The sequence below is a fragment of the Caretta caretta genome, chromosome 2 (assembly GCF_965140235.1).
Source record: "Caretta caretta isolate rCarCar2 chromosome 2, rCarCar1.hap1, whole genome shotgun sequence".
Classification (NCBI taxonomy): Eukaryota; Metazoa; Chordata; order Testudines; family Cheloniidae; genus Caretta; species Caretta caretta.
The window spans coordinates 161818396-161840057 of record NC_134207.1 but is presented as its reverse complement, the minus strand read 5'-3'; the positions used below and the strand labels follow the sequence as shown (position 1 = coordinate 161840057).

At 44.9% G+C, this 21662-nt stretch overlaps 1 protein-coding gene across 4 annotated transcripts in view; it reads right to left on the bottom strand.

Moving 5' to 3' along the window:
* GALNT1 (polypeptide N-acetylgalactosaminyltransferase 1) overlaps positions 1–21662 on the bottom strand; it is a 191467-nt gene that overhangs the window by 22189 nt on the left and 147616 nt on the right. For all 4 annotated transcript variants that reach the window (XM_048839304.2, XM_048839308.2, XM_048839305.2 and 1 more), the window contains 3 exons: positions 13443–13582; positions 5270–5368; positions 372–506 (listed from right to left, as the gene is read on the bottom strand). In XM_048839304.2, coding sequence (XP_048695261.1) covers positions 372–506; positions 5270–5368; positions 13443–13582 — 374 coding nt within the window. The remainder of the gene's footprint in view (positions 1–371; positions 507–5269; positions 5369–13442; positions 13583–21662) is intronic.

Here is a 21662-nt window from a genome sequence, read left to right as displayed (position 1 = left end):
TTAATGTTGGTTTTATCTTTACCGGTCCAGGACTAAAAATAGAAAATTCTAGCCCTTGGGCCAGTGTAATTTTCCCTCTCTGGTCTTGCGAACACCTTTCATAGAGGATCTTAAAGCAGTTTCCAAACATGAAGACTCAGTCCTGTGAAAGTTATAATTGTTTTTGAGGAAGATAAACAGAAGCATAATAACTTGCCCAAGTTAACAGAGAATTGATGACACCTAGAAATACAATCCTGACTCACAGTGCCCTATTCTGACCAACATACAATAGCCCTTAGTAACAGGAATATACTGTTTATCATAGCTTACGGGAAAAATGTATACAAGAAATTAAGTGAAAGCCTTATTTCAGCATCACAAAGACTTACCATTGGATCGTATTCCCAAAGTTGATTGCCTTTTAGGTGGTGGCACTTGAGCATTGTGACTGGGCCGTTAAGTTTGGAAACATCCAAGCATAAATCATCTGTTCGAATTTCTTTGTTGGCAGTGTATGAGAAAACCTTTGTAGAAAAATAATAATGTTCATCTACTGGGTTCTACAGAGAAAACAGCAGGTTCACATACAACTTCATTTATACCAAACTTAAAAATTTCTTCAATTTTTTTTACACGATATAGAAAACTGTTTTCTTAGGAGAAAAAAATATAAACACCATATCAATAATAGGAAAGTTTTTCAGATAAAAAACTTCCCTATTATTCCCAAATGGTAAAACAGGGGAAAAAAATGGGAAATTTTGGCAGGGTGGCAAGCAGCAATGCAGAGCTTCAAATAAAATAATAAAATAGAAAGAAGTAGATACAGAATATAGTTCCGAGTGGAGAATAACAAAAGTAAAAATGAAAACTATACACTCAACTTTCTGTCTGAATTTGCAAGAGTGACAAATCAACTAGAGAGAATCTGTAGGAAGGCAGTTCCAGGGATCCTACAGGATGTCTACAGTATATATTACTCCTGCGGGAATTCTGTGCCAAAAAATTAAAAATTCTGCACACATTTTAAAATTCTGCAGAATTCTGCATATTTTCTGTGTCAAAATAACACAATATAATCCCTTCAGTTTCAATTATTGGGTAATATATTTCAAAATACCTGTCAACAATACAGACAACAGCATAAAAGATTCCCCCAGGAGTACAGAGTTAAAGAAACCCTGATGACAACCCAGTTCCAGCTGGGGGGTGCTGAAGGGGGCTCTGTGGGGCCCTCAGAGCCCAGACCTCTGAACTCCCATCCCCCCAGAGGCCAGCCATGGGGCACGCCCCTACCCCAGACACCAGCACCCTCCTCCCCCCAGAGCCCAGCCACAGGGAACCCCTCAGCCCAGATCCCAGCCATGGACACACCCAGAGCCCAGATACCAGCACCACCCACCTCCCTGGGGCACCCCCCGGCCCAGATACAACCACCACCCTCCCTGCAGAGTCCAGCCATGGGGGCACCCCCAGCCCAGAAACCAGCACTCCCAGAGCCTTTACTCCCCCTGGGGAGTCCCCCACCTGCAGAAGATCAGGCTGTCCACCTCTGGATGGAGCGACCATTTGTGTGAGATGAGAAGGTCCTGCTGAGGCGATCTGCCAGGATGTTCTTGGATCTGGACAGGTGGGCGGCTACCAGATGAATGGCATGTCACACACAAAAGTCCCAGAGGCTGAGTGCTTCCAGACAAAGGGCCGAAGACCAGGCTCTACCCTGCCTGTTGATGTAGTACATCGCAGCTGTATTGTCCTTTAGAACCTGCACCATCTTGTCCTTTAGGTGGGCGCAAGAACGCCTGGCAGACCAGGCGAACTGCTTTGAGCTCCCCGATGTTGATATGAAGGGCTAGACTGCTGTGTAGCCAGCGGCCCTGGGTGTTGAGGTCACCCAGATTAGCTCCCCAGCCCAGGTCTGACGTGTCTGAAACCAGGGTAAGTGACGGAGATGGGCGTCATGAAGAGATCCCCCGCAGCACTGACTCTGGATCCAGGCACCAATCCAAGGACGAGAGGACGTGGCTCAGTACCATGACCACTCGGTTCAGGGCGTGCCTGCTGGGGATATAGACTGAGGCCAGCCATGCCCACAGAGATCATAGATGAAGCTGGACACAGTTGACCACATACATTCATGTGGCCCCTCATTTGCAGGCATGTGTGGGCTGTGGTAAGGTGATAGCTCTTCACATAGGCAATCAAGTGTGACATGGCCTGGAATTGCACTTCTGGAAGGAAGGCCCTGGCTTGAGTGGAGTTGAGAACTACTCCGGTAAACTCTTTCCATTGAAATAGCGTTAATGTGGACTTTTCTGTGTTTATTAACAGGCCCAGATTGTTGAAGATGGATCGCACCAGGTTGAGACTCACTGGACATGTCCTAGAGACCTGCCCTTAATGAGCCAGTCGTCGAGATATGGGAAGATCTGGACCCTCCCCCGCATCGTCTCATGTAAGCTACTACCAGCACCATGTATTTTGTGAACACCTTGGGAGCTGAAAACAGGCCAAAGGGTAATGCCATGAACTGGAAGTGACGCCCGGCCATTATGAAATGCAGGAAGCGCCTGTGGCCCAGGAACATGGAGACATGAAAGTAAGCGTCCTTAAGTCGAGAGCAGCATACCAGTCCCCTGGATCCAGGGAGGGGATGATGGAGGACAGGGAGACCATGTGAAACTTCAACTTCCTGAGAGACTTGTTGAGGCCCCGAAGGTCCAGGATGGGTCTGAGGCCCCCTTTGGCCTTCGGGATTAGGAAGTAGTGAGAGTATAATCCTCTTCCTTCCATGTCCTAAGGAACCTCCTCCACAGCCCCCAAACCCAGGAGCTTCTCTACCTCCTGAACAAGGAGAAGGGTTGCTGAATAGGGACGGGAAAAAGGGCATGGGGAGGGGTCGGGAAGAAGGGAAGAAGCCCTGAGCCACTACGTCCAGGACCCAGTGGTCCGACATAACCCGTGACCAGGCTGAGCGGTAGGGGGAAAGGCAGTTGAGGAAAAGACTGACTAGAGCACGGATCTGGGGCACACACTCAAAACAGTCTCTTCTGGCCCCCTGGTGTTTAACAGCCCCAGGTTGGGCTGGCAAGCAGGAGGAGGAAGGGCGACGATGACTAAAACTAGCATCCCTTGTCCTTGGTAGGTCCCTGACAAGGCTGCCAGGATCTTGGTGACAGTGGTGGTTGGAAGGGCTTCCTGGCCAATTGTGGTGTGTGCAAGCCCAACGAGCAAAGAGTAGCCCTAGTGTCCTTCAACCTGTGCAGCCTGGCATCTGTCTGATCTGAGAACAGATCAGCTCCGTCAAAGGGGAGGTCCTGGATCGAGGCCTACCTCTCCTGGGAGAGGCCTGCAGTCTGGAGCTAGAAACTACATAGCATGACCACCGCCGATGTGACCACACTTGCCACCGAATCCACCGCGTCCCATGCCATTTGTAGGGACCATCTTGCCGCCACCATGCCCTTCTCCACCAGAGTGCCAAACTCTTGGGCTAAACCCTGAGGGAGAGAATCCTGGAACTTTTTGAGACCATCCCAGAGAATAAAATTGTACTGGCCTAGCAGGACCTGATGAATCACCACATGAAATTGCAAGCTGGAGATAGAGTAAATCTTTCTCCCAAATAAATCAAATTTCTTAGCATCTTTGTTTCTGGGAGTCGAGGAGGTGGGGACCTGCTTGTCTTTTTCATTGGCCACAGAAACAACCAGCGACACTGAGGGCGGGTGGGTATAAAAGTATTCAAAACCTTTGGCAGGCACAAAGTACTTTTTCTCGGCCCATTTTGAGGTAGATGGGATGGAGGAGGGGGTCGAGGCCCTCCTCATGAACAGGCTGGGTGACCCAGGCAGGCGTAGAGGCTGAGAGGGCAACGAAGAGGGTGTCCTCCTGCTCCGCCATCTTTTGCACCTTGAACCCAAACTCTTGGCCACATGCCGGAGAAAGCCTTGATGCTCCCTAAAGTCATCCGGCGAGCTAGCTCTGGAAGGCCCCACAACCGCCTTGCGTGGAGACAATGAGGAAGACTGGACCACTGATGGGGGTGCTGGAATCTTGACCACCGCCGGAGAAAGAGGCTTTGGAGCGGGCACAAGTTTCTCTGCCCTGACCTCAGAGTGGGCTTCCACCTGATGTTCCATCGAGGCCACCAACTAGTCTTAATGGCAGGTCTGCCCTCTTGGGGAGCCTTTGCCGGGTTCTGTGGCACTGGGACCGTCATTGGAGCAGGTGGAGACCCGTGTTCTCTCTGAGCCATGGAAGCCTGGAATGACGAAGGTGCAGGCAGGAGTGTGGGTCCCATACCGCTCCCAAGAGTCGGTGGTGGACCTTTAAGGGGGCTGGGCACCCCAGTCGGGAAGGCATGATTGTGTGGTTTTGGTGAAGTCTGATGGGCAGGCCCGGGTCGCTTGACAGATGACTCCTGGGCCTTCTTGCTTGGTGCTGGAGAGCGGTTCGTGGTCTTCTTCTTTTGCATCGGCAATGGCAAACGGAGCCAGAAGGAGTCGGGTGCTGGCAGTGGCATGACCTGACTGGATGGCTCGGAAGCCAGGCGGAGGGCGGACTCCATCAGAAGAGCCCTGAGGCAGATGTCCTTCTGAGTGTGGGGCTGAAAGTTTTGCAGATCTGACACCACTCCTCGTGTGACTCCCTCAGGCACTTAAGGCAGCTGCTGTGGGGATCACTCACAGATATAGGTTTGCTGCAGTCTGAGCAGGGCTTGAACCCGGGAGACCGAGGCATGCCCCACCTGGAGCAAAGTCCTGCTAGGACCCTAACTACTATCTAACGCTTTACAACTACTTAAGCAATACTTAAGACTAGCAAAGTGAACTATATACAACGGCATTAAGGCACAAAGTTCAGAATGGCAGACAACCGCTAGCTCTTGTTAAGCAAGAAAGGTGCTCCGACTGACTACCATGGGAAGTAAGAAGGAACTGAGAAGGCAGGGTGTAGGGCTGGCGGTGCCTAATATACTACAGTATGAGCGCAGCACTCCAGAGGGCGCCACAGCCAGCCCTACGGGTATCACTAAGGCAAAAATCTCAGGCGGCTGCGCACACAGGCACACACACACCTAGAATGGAATCGACATGAGCAAGCACTCGAACAAACCAAGCAACCTTTTTAGGTACTCTTAACTCATCTTGCAGGCCCACGTCTCTCATTAGGGTTTTTTAAACAGCACATTGTCTGTACAGTTAATTATTGAAAGTGCTGGAAATTATGTGTAGACAGATGAGCAATGTCTGAAATAATTTAAAGTTGTAAAATATCTTGTCACCTGATTTCCACCCATTCCATGACAGTTAAATATTCCAACTTTTTCATTTTCCTTTCTTGCCATGTTATCCAGGCATTGATTTGTCTCCACATTTCTTATCTGGAGAAGAAATAAAGCATAACATACATCAAGACAGGTTTTTATTAATAGTTATTGGGGGGGGGGGACGACAATCAACCCACAGAGGATACCACTGGCATTGGATTCATAAATAGCAATGAACAAATCTTCTAAAAACTTGGAGTTACAGCTGAGCATAAGCGTCCCACGGTCCAAAAATTATTCTAACGTATTAAGATCAGGCTCTCATGAGCTTTCTAGAATTTCCTGGTTTCAGACAAACTAGATATCTATGAAATAATACGAGTCTGGTTTCAGAGCTTCTAATGCTAACTTGGAACCAGTCAAATCATAGGCACATAAAAAACAAAAATACACTTTTATCCACAAAAGATTCAGGTTTGATTTGAGATTTATAGGAAGGTTTTTCCATACTGCTTTGAAAATGTAAAGCACCATGATGTAAAAAAAAAAAGTTGTACATTACTTGGGCTAGTTATTTTATCTAAACCAGTTTAGCCAATTGTATTTATAAAAGTCATACTCCACTTGCTTCCTTCAGCTGAACATAAAATATGAATATTTTAGAAACAAGTCATTCTATCTTACCAACAGATGCTCCCAGTTGAGTTTCCCCTTCCCCCCAATGAACTACTAAAATTTAATACAATAGAGGATGGAAACACAAAAAGACTAAAATGAAAAATGTAATACCAGCAGATTTTACAGCACTGTGGAATAAAAATATAGTTATTCTCGCAGTTATCTTTATAAAAATGTTCTTTTCAGGATGACTTTCTCACTTAGTCCCAAATAATACCAGGTGCCTATTTCTGGAAAATCTGTATAGCTGTTCAGCCAAATGTGATATGAGATCACAGGGAAGACCGACAAACAAAACCTCTTTGCACTCCATTTTTCTGTTTTTTGGTGCTCACAAGTCTCAAAAATAGCCTCATTTTATATTTATATTAAATGTATATAGCGAGCCTTCAATTAAGATTAGTCATTAGTAGGTGTAAAATATTTAGTTTACATAAAATCAGAAACAAAGAAGTTTGAAATTAACTGACAACAAATGCAACAGGAACGTGAAATATTGTGCATCTCTCGTGACACACTCAGCCCCCACTAGAGTCTCACATATGCAACAGAAATCCTCCTGCAGTTACTCCTCTGAGGCAGGTAGCCTGCCTCTGTTCCAGCAGCCAACAAGGATGGCTGTGGTGCAGGACAAAATGTGAGAAGAAAGCACACCAGGCACACTCACCCACACAGCTTTCCTAACAATCCACCCCAGGCATGTCACCATACACACCCAACTGCTCCTGAAACAGCATCTCCTTCAGCAGTTTCCTCCACTAGCCTTGAGGGGGTGGAGGGTGGCATATGTTTGGGGGGAGGGAGATGCCCTGCTTCTAGGGACTGGGAGGGGTGATCAGCTCCTGCCTCCCATTCACTTCCCAGTGGTTCTGGGGGAAATAAGAATCTCACTGTCCATGCAGTACTACTGCTCCAGCATGGGAAGTCAGTGCCTAATCTCTGAGAAATGTTATATGGAGCCGCACAAGAGACTTAGCCATGAGATACTGCATGCGGCAATGAATAATCTGAACTACTCAGACACATTTCTACGTTTTAAAGTAACTATAAGCACGCTGGAAAGACACCTAGACCTAGATCATCGTGGTTAATTCAACAAAAAAACTCTACTCAAGTGTGCACAAGCAGTCAAAAATTCAAACTACATATGAGACTGTATAAAAGATGGAGAAAAAATCAAATGTACATTCTCTGTATACTATGTTTAGTTCTGGTTACCCTACCTCAAAAGGGACATAGGCGAAATACAGGGATTCAGAGATAACCTACAAAAATTAGGGGCATAAAAGATACCCCCCTAGATAAAAGAGGTTTGTCTGTTTAGTTTAGAGAGGAAATAAGAGGTATACAAAACCATGGTTGGCACTACAGAAGGTGAACTGGGATGTCCTATATGCCTTTTGTCTCATAGTATAAAAACAAGGAGATATTCAATGAAATTGAAAGATGTAACTTTTAAAATTGAAAAGGAAATACATATTTGTAATGCATAATTAGCCATGGGATTTGGTCACTAGATACAACAGAAGCCAAGAGCTTAGTAAATTTTTAAAAAGGGGGTTAGATACTTGTATAGATAAAATGATCACAATATTCTCATTACATAGGATGAAAATATTTCTTTTTCAAAGAAAGGATGTAAATTATTATGCACCAGAGGCTAAAGCACTACTTGTTTATAGGTGTTCAGAGGAAACTCCACCTTACCTATGGCAAGTTACTCCTTAATTGTCCACTCCAAGGTTTCTTGCACTTTCCTTGGAAGTGTCCGGAACTGGTCACACTCAGACAGAAGAGTGGGTTAGATGAACCACTGATCTGAGCTGGTATGACCATTCCTGCATTTCTACGCAGGTCTAACAAATATTTCCTATTCTTTCACTGTTGTAACCATTGTCACGCTGCATTAAAAAAAAAAGGTTACTAACCTTTCATAACTATCCATCTTTGAGAGGTGTTACTCATCTCCATTCCATGTTAGGTGCGTGCATGCCATATGCACCATTGTCAGAGATTTTTCCCTCAGTGGTATCTGTTGGGCCAGCTCTAGCACCCTCTGGAGCCGTGTGCTTATGTGCAGCATCCCTTTCGGTTCCTTCTTGCTGGTTAACTCCAACAGTGCGGTAGGAAGGTGGGTCATGGAATGGACATGAGCAACACATCTCAAAGAACAACCACTATGAAAGGTTAGCAACCATTATTTTTTCTTCAAGTGCTTGCTCATGTCCATTCCATGTTAGGTTACTCACAAGCAGTACCCCAGGAGGTGGGCTCAGAGTTCATGAACATGCTGACTGCAACACTTCTCTTCCAAAACTGGCATCTCGGGTCTGTTGAGTGATGGTACAGTGGGATGCAACGGTATGCACCGATGACCAGGTCGTGGATCTGATTGGGAGAAACACTGCTGATGTGGCTTCGGATCTTGTGGAATGAGCAGTTTAAAATCGCTGGAGGCAGAAACTTTACCTCTTCGTAGTAAGCCCGGACACAGGAGGTTAATCCAGGACAAGATCCTCTGGGCTAACACATGTAGTCCTATTATCCTCTCCGCTATTGCCACAAAGAGCTATGTTGATTGTGGAAAGATTTAGTCCTCTCAATATAAGAGGCAGGGGAATGCCTAGGAATCCAACGAGTGAAGCTGTCGTTCCTCAGAGTTCCTGTGAGATTTCAGAAAGACGACTGGCAGGAAAACGTCCTGATTGTTATGGAATTGTGATACCGCTTTCGGCAGGAAGGCTGAATTGGGGCACAGTTGGATCTTGTCCTTGAAAAAACACCGCGTAGGCCGGTTCTGACATAAGGGCCTTGATTTCAGAGACCCTTTTGGCCCAGGTGATCACCACTGGAAGGAGACGTTCCAAGATAGAAATGGCAGGGGGCATGAAGCTAACAGATCAAAGGGGGGGACCCATGAGCTGTGACAGAACCAGGTTTAAGTCCCATCGGGGGGTTGGCTTGCCACCTTGAGAATATAACCCCTCCAGCCCCTTGAGAAAGCAAACGTATCTCGTGGGAAAACACTGACCTGCTGTTCACTGTGGATGGAAGGCTCAGATGGCTACTAAGTTCACTTTAACAGATGAGAGGGCCAGGCCCTGCTGTTTTAAGTGAAGCAGTCAGTCAAGATAGACTGAAGGGAAGATCAAGATGCAGAGAGCGCACATTCAGAAGCCCAAGATAAATGCTTCCATTTGGCCAAGTAGGTAGCCCTGGTAGAAGGCTTCCTACTGCCTAACAAGATCTGCCGAAACTGTTCTGAGTTGTCTTGTTCTTCAGGGTTCAGCCATACAGCATCCATGCAGGCAGATGCAAGGAGGCAAGGTTTGGATGAAGCAACCAGCCATGATCTTGTGAAATTAGGTCTGGGCAAAATGGGAGCAAGAGTGGAGTTACCACAGAGATCTAGCAGCTTGCTGAACCAACGCAGTTGCGGATGTGCTGGGGCTATCAGAATAACTCATGACTTGTCTCGTTTAATCTTTAGGAGGGCCACATGAGCCAAGGGGTTTGGGGGATCGGCGTGAAGTAGGCAGTCTGCCCACGGGAGTAGAAAAGCATCAGAGAGGGAGCCCAGGCTGTGTCCACAGATAACAGAACTGATAGTACTTCCTGTTCTGCAGGTCCACCTGGAGAGGCCCCCACCTTTGGAAGATTAATCTGGTGACCTCCGGGTGAAGGGACCACTCAGTGAGAGGAAAAGCATCTGCTGAGATGATCTGCCAGCACATTCCGGGCTCCCACAAGATGTGAGGCCTCGGGATGAATGGAGTGCTCCGTGCAAGTTCTACAGATGGATGGCTTTCTGGCATAAGGTCGAAGATTGAGCCTGTTTGTTCATGTAAAACAGGGCCGCAGTATTGTCTGTCAGGACTTGCACCACCTCAACTGAGGTCTGGGGAAGGAACACTTGGCATGCTAAGCGTACTGCCTTGAGTTCCCTGACGTTTATGTGCAGGGAGAGTTCTCGGGACCAGAGGCCGAGGTAGACTCCACACCCTATGTCTGATGTGCCCGAGACTAAGGCTAACGATGATTGAGGGGTAACAAAGGACACACCCATCAGAACCATTCGCGGATCTTTTCACCAGTCCAAGAGGCAAGGATGGAGGGGTTGGGGAGGGGAGGAGAAATGTGAGCAGTGCATCTAGGTGGTGTCTACTTGGGGAGAAAACTGATGCTAGCAACATCTGGAGGGGCCTGAGGCACAACCTTGTGTGCTGAACCACATAAGTACATGCCACCATGTGCCCCAGTAGTTTGAGGTAAACCTGAGCTGTTGTAACTGGGTGGACTATGACACTGGATATCAGGTCCGACATGGTCTGGAATCAGGCCTCCAGCTGGAAGACCCTGGCTTAAGTTGAGTCAAGCACTGTCCCAATAAACTCTATTCTCTGAACTGTGACAAGAGTTGACTTTGCTTCTTTATCCGCAGACACACCTTCATAAAGCTTGCCTGGGCCTACCGGAGCATCTCTGAAACCCTGACTGGGAAGCTAAGGTGGACAGGAGAGGTTTGTGCTGTTTGTAACCTCTCCCTCTTCTTTTGTACAACTCCTCTCTTGGAGGCCCTGAGACCTGAGGGGTTGCTGGGGCCTGAAGTGCTTCCTGAAAGATGACCAGGTGTAAAGGTCTAAGGAACGAGTAGCAGCCTTTGAGTCCTTCAGGTCATGTAGTCTTGTGTCTGTCTGCTCTGAGAAAAGAGAGGAGCCTTTGAAGGAGACTTCCTGGACAGACTGTTGGACCCTCGTGCGGAAGGCCGGAAGACTGGAGCCCAGAACAATGCCTTATGGTGACAGCAAAGTCAGCAGCATCCAGAGTCACCTGGAGAGAAGTACTGGCCCCATTCTTACCCTCCTCCAAGAGGGCTGTGAACTCCTGACTTGAATCTTGGGGCAGAGAATCTTTAAATTTAGACAAGGAGTCCCACAGATTAAAATCTTATCTCCCCTACAAAGCTTGCTGGTTGGAGATATGTAGCTGATGGCTGCCAGTCGAATAAATCTTTCTTCTGAAAAAGGTCTAGTCTCTTGGGGTCTTTATGATTGGGGTAGTGCTCAACTGTCCCTGCCTGTCCTGTTAATTTGCTGCAGACAGCACCAGGGACCCTCAGAGATGCACGTATGTGCGTGTAGAGGTATTCAAACCTGATCAGTGGCACACAGTACTACTTCTCTGCCCTCCCACCTGGGTGGGAGGAAGGGAAGATAAGGAGTTTGCCACAGGGCCTTGACCGGTCTCATCACCTCATCATTGATGGGCAAAGCCCCTTGCAGGGAGCTGCCAAAGCCAGGATATCTATCAGACTGTGCAATGTTTTTTTTAACTCCACAATCTCTAGGCCCAGGTTTGCAATGACCCACTTCAGAAAGTCCTGAGGGGCCTTGAAGTCATCCTGCTGAAACAGGTTACTGGGATCTGCAACAGCCTCGTTTGGGGAAGACGAGGAGGTGGCTTGCAGCGGAGGAGGGGCTCTTTCTGCTTCCTCCTCTATGTCCATCAGAGCCGTCTCCTGGATGTTGGTACTGGGATCGGTGCCAAAGTCGAGGGTCGGTGCCAAGTGGGAAGGAGCGGTAGTGTGTTCCTTGGAACAATTGAGTAGGAAGGAGGACCTCGCACCAGGGAAACCCCCAGAGATTCCAGTATGGCCACTGCATTGGCCAGGTGCCGGCACAGGGATGGATACCGAAGTCTGGTGGTGCATAAGCTGGGTACAGGTGCTGGGCTATAGGTGCTATTTAAGATTCCCCTTCGGACTCTGAAGAGAAGTCTTCTTTCAGAGACCAAGACAGAGCAGCACCCACTTCTGCCTCCACGTGGAACCAGGGTTCCAGGGACCAGCCATCAGGACACTGGGATCATGGAAGGCTTTCCGCTCGAGGATGCCAAGGGCTGGTGCCAGGAAGGAGTCCACTGCTTCTTGTTCCCTCCTTCTGGTCACCAGAGCTGTCAGGTGTCCCCTTGGAGTTGGTGGGACGGGCAGAGAAAGGCCCTTTGACGCTTGGAAAACCTCCGGGGTCAATGGAACCGTCAGACCACTGGCACCACGGTGGCTTCCGGGTGTCGGTAGAGGGTCCCCCTCCAGACTCAATACTCTAGGCGGGATCGACAGTGCCATCACTGGCCTGTGAGAGGATGAGTGACCTGGTGTGGGTCTCTCTGCTGTCTTCTCTCTCTTCTTGTCTCTCTTCTGCACTGGTGAGCACCCTCTTGGTGTGCTGCTTCTTATATTTCTTCCTTGGCACCAGAGACGGTGAATAGTGCCAGGGGAAACTTCACACCAACGGAGCAACTTGGCGTTAAGACTCATCTGAGGGAGGCTTCCATGAGGATAGCCTTCAGCCTAACGTGTCTGCCCTTTTTAGTGTGGGGTTGGAAGTCTTGGGAGATCTAGCACTTGTCCCTCATGTGAGTTTCCACCTGATACTTCAAGTAGCTGGAGTGCGGGTCACTCGCTGGCATAGGTTTGCCACCAGAGGCACAAGGCTTGAAGCCTGAAGCCCCTGGGGCAAAGAAGTCCCTCGACGATAGGAACTATTTACACCACTATATACACTAACACTAATTATAAGAACTATATACACTAAACTGATAACCACAAACGAAGAAGAGTCCAAAACCACTAGGAAGAAAGCCTTGACATAGCAAGAATGGTCGTTCCAGCAACCGTCACAGGCAGAAAGAAGGAACTGAAAGGGCGTGAGGCTGGCAGTGCCCCTTAGGCTGATGCATAAGTGCATGTCTCCAGCGTACGTTAGAGCCAGCCCAACGAATACCACTGATGCTAAAATCTCCAGAAACAGTGCACGCAGTGCGCACACATCTAACATGGAATGGACATGAGAAAAGCAGTTGAAGAACTCCTTTCTTCATGCTTTGTTATTTGTAATCCCTTGATGTTTTATGTCTAATGCAACTATGGGCTTGTCTACTCTGCAGATGAGTGCACACCAGCTGGCATGTAATGGGCACCAATGTGTCATGCACTGTCTGTGTAGATCCTGATGGCACTCACTAAAAGTTTTAGTGTGTGCCATCAGGATCCACACAGACAGAATATGACACACAGGGGTGCACCAGAATTTACATCTTAGCTGGTGCACACTTGTGTGCCATTTACACAAGCACTAAGCTCCTTGTTAGTTTTAACTGTTTGTAAAGCACCATGCACATCAATGAAACTGAATACATAAAATATGCACTAGTGTCTAAAATATTTTCTAAAAAGCCTTTCCATGCTAATTTAGTACTGCTGTAAATATGGACAAGAAATCCCAACCTTTGACATTGCGGGTCAACTGCTTGGTAATACTTCACCAAACCATTCAAGTCAAATATACCATTTTACAGATAAAGACATGGAGCTGTGAGATATTGCACTTTGGTGCTGGAGACACTGACTTCAGCTTTACTATTCAAATGAGATTTCAAAAACTGGATGTTATGCTGTGATATCCCTTACAAAAAGGAAAATTAAAAGTACATAATTAAAAATAATCCTTACCTCCCCCAAAGAGAAATAATGGCGTGGAATTTGGGAATCGGGATACACATTCTCCAAGTACCAAGAGAAAGGCTTGCATTGCAGCTTATGTCTTAGCCCAAGGCGTGACGATATGTCTCCATAATCTACCTTTGTAACTCCTGTAGAGAAAAATGCTTTATTTCAAACAGCGGTTGCTAGTGAATTTTAAACTGTTGAATTTTAATAGGATAATACAAATGTGATCAATACATGTTACATGCTTCAAATATACTCTGTCCGTAACAAGCCAGCTAAATACATCTCTATGGCAAAGGCAGACAGGAATTTTTTAATATAGTGTACTTTTTTGAATTTTGTTCTTGTTCTCCTGGAGGAAAAGTCATACAGTGGAGACTACTGCTTGTGCCTTTTTTTCTCAGTACAGGAAAGGCTAAGCCACTGAATCTGTATTACATGTGGCAATCAATTCCTTATTGGCATCTGATGGAACAATTTACATGCAAATCACTGTCTGAACTAACAGGGAAGAAAAAGATGAAACCTTTAATCATTATCACCATAACTTGCACGATAATTCTTACATAAATATATCTGTGTCTTTCTATGTTGAATGCAGAATTCCACTTTTAATGAAGCTCTGTTGGCCAGGCTATAAATTTGGGACCACATTCTACATTCTCCATCCACAGTACAACTCTCACTTGTGTCTATGGGAGGTCTGCACGAAGAACTAGAGTAGAATATAGACTTTATAACTAACCTTTTAGTTATTTGTTCAGTACCTTATTGTTGCATTCATCATCCCTAGATAGGAAAGTCTCCTAACATTTAGGACTGCCATTATTTCTACCCTCTTTCCCTCCCTCCCCCCATTTCCTGGTCTTTGTATTTTTCTCTCTCAGATACTTCCCTTCCTTTAGAAACCTTCTCACATGTGCACTTGAAATCTCAGTCCTTCCCATCCCATTTGCTAAAAGGACAGCAATTAAATAGTTAATGCTGGCATTTAAAATATAATTAGGCACTGAAGTTAATACCTCAATCAGATTAATGGGAAAAGGAGTTTGCGACTCTCACAAACTGCAACAATTTACATTCAAACTGTTCATAGTTTCACTCATCCTCAACAGCATACAGGCTAAAAATGTACATTTTAAAAAACAAATGAAAACTTTGATTTCTATACTCGCTAAATATGCCATATGGACCACATAAATACATCAAGTGGACCAGGTCCGGCCTACAGATTGGGAATCTGACAATTTTGTTTTATGAAGACAGCATTTTCTTATAAAAGTAAGAAAAATGTACTTTTTTGTAATTCATGTTCTTCAAAGATAATTATAATAGAAGAACCACCACCACTGGCATTCCTGTTCTTGTGTGACTGAGTTTGGAATATTTCAGAGCTAGCATACTTAAACTAACTCACCAGAAAGAGCTGCATAGCTACCTACTTATAGCAGTGAGTGATCATTATATTGTAGCTGAATAAAGATTCACAAAAGTTTAAACGTGAAAAAATATTCCCCAACTTGAAAGGGGGTGGTGGAGTATAGCTATATATTCTGAGAACAAAAAATATGGATCAATAATTTTCTCCCCTACAAAAGATTACTAAGAGCTTGTGCTCACCCAAAATGTACAGAAGGGTTGTACCAAGATGGGAGTAAAGATGTGGGGATAAATATTTGTGGTAAGCTTGCCTGGTGTACCGTAAGTACTGTCTTGTTCTCAGTTTGCTGGGATGGAATGAGGAAACTATCACACCTCACACCAGCATAAAACTCCAAAACACTTGCAAGGAACCAGGAAGAGCCTTTTTTAAGCAACTTCAATATTTTTTCTTAAATCAAGGGGGGGAAATAAAAGGAAAGGCTTCCTTGATGAACAAGTATGACATAAAACATAGCTGAAGTATGGAGTTCCTCACCTTTCGGTTGGAAAAAAGTAGCTGATGGATTAAGCATTTACTTGTCATTATGCCTCAAGACAAAGGAAGGAGTCTCTTGTAACTTTGGAGTATTCTAAATTCATTCATGCACAGAATCTGTTATACTGACCTTTGGAAAAATGCTATTACAACTCTGTCACATTACTAAATGACAATAAGAATTCATGTCATAACCATGAAGAAAAAAACCTTAAAAATCACATTCAGTGGTGTACAATTGTGATATTTATCCAGGTGGTTTTAAATATCCACCACCTGATTCAGAGAAAGAAATGTCCCTTCTTCCTTCAAACATGCAACAGTCTGATCAACACTGAAGAAACCCACTCTGGAGATTTCAGGCATAGCCAATTATCACCCAGTGTCAAACCTGTAATTCCTGAGTAAACTCATACAGAAGCTAACCAAAAGCAGACTACCCACTCATCTAACTGAGGGCAACACCCTAAACACTGCACAATCAGGATCTAGGTCAAAACATGGGAAAAAATGGTTACTAACCTGTTCTGTCACTGCTTTTCTTTCAGATGTTACATATGTCCATTCCACTTCAGGTCTGCACAACCCCAGTGTTGGAGATTTTTCCCTTAGCGGTACCCGTCGGGGCATTACATTTGCGTTCTCTGCTGTCTTGTGGTACCAAGGTAATCTCGGCACATTGGTATAAAGGACAGAATCATCCCAGACCCACCAGACAGACAGACAATAATGAGAAGGAGGGTGGGTCACGGAATGGGCCTGAAGCCTCCTTTTGCCTTTGGAACCAGGAAGCAGTGTGAACAGAAACCCTACCCTCACTGAAGAGAGGTAGCCTCTGCTATAGCTCCCAAATGGAGAAGAGACTGTACTTCATGGAAGAGGACAGAGGAAGTTGGATAACCTACTGGAAAAAATAGGGGATGGAAAAACTGGTATGTCCTTGACAAGGCAGGCAAACAGACTTGGATTTCCAGTCTGTCTTGAATAACCCACCAAAGAAGAAAACTGAGGAGGAGATGCTCTTCTCCTGGGGCTTCTTCCTCATTTGCTAGAGTGGTCAGGTTGCCTTGGTGGGAAAGACAGGCATCTCGGCAGAGACTGAGGGAGGAATTGCTTTGTTTAAGGGAAAGGAGCATAAATTCCTAATGATTTTAATATGGTCTTTGAATCTTTGAGACCGTAGAGCATCTCATCCATCTTGTACAAGAGAGTGTAGAACCACTGAAATGGAGGATCCTGGATCGTCTGCTGGACCTCTACTGTAGGAAACCAGCAGACTGATATCAAACATCTGCACACAGACACGGCAGATGCCATGACTCTGGATGCTGAATCTGCCCCATTCAAGGATGTTCGCAGAGAGATCCGAGCCATCAGACTGCCTTCATCTAAAGCTGCCCAGAACGCCTGTTTGGCATCCTCTGCCAACTTGTCTGAGAACTTAAGCATATTGGCCCACAGTGAGAAGTTGTATCCAGCCTTGAGAAGGGACAGGGTACTGTGTCTTGGTTCTCCTAGCTCTTGAAGGCAGAGAGGATATTTGCCATAATGATTTCACAGGCTCTAAGATGGCACCACTGATATGTAGAGCCACTCTAGAAGGCCCTGCCAAACCCACAATGCCTATCAGCTTGTGAGAACCCTCCTGGCCATCTCAATGGGAATATCAATAGAGGCAGCTACTTTCTTTAAGATCTTGATAAGCCCTGTAGTCATCCTGGAACAGGTGAGGAATCCCAGGGAACCACAGTCTCATCAGGTGATAAAGAGGAAGAATGCAAAGAAGGTTGAGGCTGATCCTCCGGTAGTACAGTAGGTGGAAGTTCTGAAGCCTGAGTCAGGCCTTGAAAGTCTTGCTCAGTACATCTGCCAGGACAATGGTTCCCAAACTATTCTTATTACATACCCCCTTCCATATTTACCAGCTGCCCATGTACCTCTACCCTTCTTATCACTGATACTTTGTGTGTATATCTGTATTTAGGCATCTGTCCATATTTCAGTGTTACATACAGATATAGTTACAATGTGACATATACAACTAGAAAAAACCCTACATTTTGAGCTCAGTTAGCCTGGACAGTTGTTGAGCAACTAAACCCGTGATGTATGGAGACTGGAGGTGAGGGCACCATATGTCAATATGAATATCTGTGTTCTCATTGGTATATCTTGAAGTAAATTAACTACACTATTTCATATAATAAATTCCCAGAGTTTTAAAGCTTCATCTGAGCCTATTGTGAAAATGCAATAAATAAAATAATAAAATCCACCTTTACACAATTTTTCCCATGTACCCCCCCCCCGAGATGTCTTGCATACCCCCAGGGGTACACATGACAGAGTTTGGGAACCCCTGTGCTAGGAGATCTGAAAGGTTGAGGAATTGGGAGGCATGTCCCACAGTTTTCAGTAAGGTCATGGGTATGGCACAGGACCCCAGCCACAACTACTCCAATGGTCCCTGTCTCTAGAAATCTGGTGGGTACTGATAATGGAATTCCCATGATAAAGGCAAAGGACATTGTCATCGTCTACCCCATGAGCAAGAGGCATAATACTCTACCTCAGACCCAGAATCGCCTGATCATGGTGGTGTTGTGCCAAGGTCCAGGGGTGTTGTTCTGGAGACATAAGCAGCAGGGACAGCATGATGGGTTCAACCCTGGACTGGATCAGTCAAGAAAGCACTGGATTCTCTGAAGATCTAGTGCCCCATGGTACCAAGGGCTGATCATGACTCTGATGTAAATAAGTAGCTGGGGCTTGAGGATCCACCGGAACCCAGCTGGCTTGTCTCATGGGCCATTGGAGAGTCCAGCACAGAGATATTTCTGGTGCTGTTGTTGTGCCAAAATAGTTGGCGCCACATTGGGCATCTCAACGACCCAGCTGCCAGAGTTGACAACCTCTGATAAGAACAGGTTGGTACCAGGGAGTGTCTTGTTCCAGAGGATGCTTTACTTTGTCCTCCTGACTGTTTATTGGGGGATGGTACTGGTGGACCCTGATTTTCGAGCAGAGTTTGGTTTTGGCTCCTTCAATGAATAATGATCTGACTTTTTTGTGCTTCTTTCTCAGCACTGGAGAAGGAGATTGGTGCTCACTTTCAGAAGGGTGGTCTTCATTAATGACAAAGTATCCAGTGCCCACCCTAACAGGGAAGATTCATGGGGTGGTCATGGTGACCCTCATGAGCGCGTGATGCAGTCTCATCTTTCTGTCCTCTCTGTCCACGGTTTCAACTCCTTGCAAGTCTGGCAGTGATCTGGAATGTGACACTCCTGAGACACTTCAGGCAGGTGGAATGAGGTCATTCGCTGGGGTAGATCTCTTGTAGTTGGCACAAGGCTTAAAACCCAGAGACCGATGCATATTCTGCTACGCTGCAAATAAGAGGGAACTGATGGTCCAAGAAAATAAAGAAAACCTACACTAATACTAATGAATACCACTAATTAACTGAATCAACTGAAGAACTGAAATTGCTTTAGTGGCAGTGGATGATCGCCTCCTGTCAATGGATAGAGGACAAATATCCATTCTCATCTTCTTAGACCTCTGTGCAGCATTTGATATTAATGACCATGACACATCGCTGTCTCACCTAAGAGAGGTGACAGGAGTCCAGGGCAATGAGCTAAAATAGCATGAGTCCTTCTAGGAGGGATAAACCTTAAGCGCAGCGATGGGAAATTGCAACCTCCACCATTAGTCCCCTCACTTGCAGGGTTCCAGAAGGATCAATTTTCGCACTCCAGTATTTTTCCAACTACATGCAACCACTAGGTGAGCTGGTTAGACAACATGGACTCAAATGCCAGCAATATGCAGATGGCCCACAGCTCTACCTATCCATCACCATGTAACGACTGCACCACTACCACCAACACGGCCCAGAGTTTGGATGAAATCAGCTCACGGATGAAGGACACCTGTCTGAGCAAAACAGAGGTGATATTGGTAGGATAGAGGAAAATATTTTGAGGAGCTTGCAGCCATGGTGTAGTCTCCTTGAAATGCATGTTCACATCCACAACTGGTCAATTCAGTCTGTAGTCTGGGAGTACTGTTGGATTCATTTAATTGAAACGGAGCACTCACACCACTACAGCCATGAGTTATGCTTCAGCAACTGGGAAACAGCAACTAGTTCAAAACTCTGTGCTGCATCTCCCCAGCAACACAGGCTACTATGACCACATAGTATTTATCCATCACTCTCTACAGTGGCTTCCCATAGAATTTTGAATCAAGTTTAAGGTCTCAAAGCATTCTATGACCTGGGCTCAGTACCTAAAAGCCATTTTAAAGCTCCAAGACAGAGCTCCTCTGGCACAGTGAAATTCAACAGTAAGAGTAAAGATCATCTGTTCAGGACACAACCATTTTCAGGCAGTCTGAGACTGTGAAATGAACTCCCACAGGAACGAAGAACTATCACAAACTTCATCACTTTCTGCTCAAAGTGCAAGGCACATTTCTTTGACCTTGCCTTCCCTAATATAAACACATTGCAACAGATATATTTAACCAAAAAACACCTACCACAACAAGACATTCCACTACTCCACATGCTTCTCCCTCTGGGGTTAGGATGAGAACACAACATGTGGCTAATATGTAATCACATTGCTTAATGTACTATTACAATGTGCTCAGATACTTCAGGGAGGAGTGTGGTATATAAAAAAAAACCTATACAGAATAGAATGCCAGTGTTCACAAAGAAAGTGCCAAGAAGCTGTGGGCTCAACCATACTCCACTAAAGGCTATGCATTGTAAACTCCTGATTTAGCTTTTTTTTTTTTTAAGCTGAAAGACAAAAACCCAACACAGACAAAAATAAGGGCAATGATGTTAAAAACTGTAGGGGAACAAAAGATGATAAAAAAATATAGGAAAGCTGCAAAAATCTTCAATACATCAAAATAATCCATAACAAAATTGTACATAATTACAGGTTAATCTTCAAATTCTCATAATGCGAACAAACCAAAGTGCCTATAGTCTGTATGTGACTAAAGGAGAGAAAGTCACTGAGCAACCATTAGACACCCAGGTAAACGAAAAGGTAAATGGTACAGTATGTACAATGTTTTTCCTCAAGATTGTGTACATGTGAGTTAGAGAGATTTCTGTTAGTGACACCAGGGACACGTTATTTGTTGATGGTATTCAATGGGGAAATGCATTCTGGGTGTTTGAGGACAATGATAAGCAGCGACCTTTTAAACCCATTTCAATTTATCAATACATTTGCATACTTGAAATTAACCATTACTCAGAATAGTAATAGAAAAAAAACTAAAATAGGTTGAATCACCAAACAGATTTTAATTGCGTTAGACCAACATTTACAGGTACAAACTGCTGCTCTTATATCACAATATTTCATCATGCTCCTTTGTCCCATTTTAAATGCTGTTTCCATTTTGTTTGTTTCTTCTTACGGAGGAAATTTGCACAGTACCTCAAGCTAGGAAAACGCCTATTTCCAAAGCAAATGATTCTCCATAAAGACGACAGAAGACTGTCTTTTGTAATCTTTTACATATGCCTTTCAATCCATCTATGAATCATGTCATATGAAGCAGGAGCCTTACATTTATGTTGTGACCCAGACTGTTTAAAACAGAGCCTGTTTCTTAATTCTCAATTGGTGAAGAGCAAGCAGAGGTTTGGCATGCTTAAAAATTCAGACTATTTTACATTAAAATATCCAAGGAATCACTAAACATAATTTTGCTGAAATTTATTTGCTATTTATCTCTAGCTTTTTTTGTTTTGGCCACCCCCCGCCCCACCAAAATTGGCAACACTTCAATAATGACAATACAGGGCAGTAAACAAGTCATTATTAATTCACTATTGGTTTCACCTAATAGGGAAACAGTGTTTGATTAGAACAAACAATCTAGTGTAGAAAACACTAAGGTAAGCCTTTTTTGCTTAATTTGCTCTATGGGGAAAAATACTGGGGGAACTAATGACCAGGTTGATTTACAAGTATTAGTCTTAAAAGTCTAACAAAGTTCAGCTCTGTTTAGGTTTGTATTATGCTATCTTTCAGCAATTTCTAATTTAAAATTTAATGCACATTTAATTAGTAATTTGTCAACAAAACACCAATTTCAAATTCTAATATCGCTTCTGAAAAAAGGGCCTGACACACAAAACTATGGGTTTTTTTAGGTTAAATCTCTAATATAATTTCTATTTACAAAGGAGATTTCTCTTTCCTAAAAAAACCTGTCTAAAATTAGTTGTTTGAAAAACAAGAGCACAGAATGTAGTATAA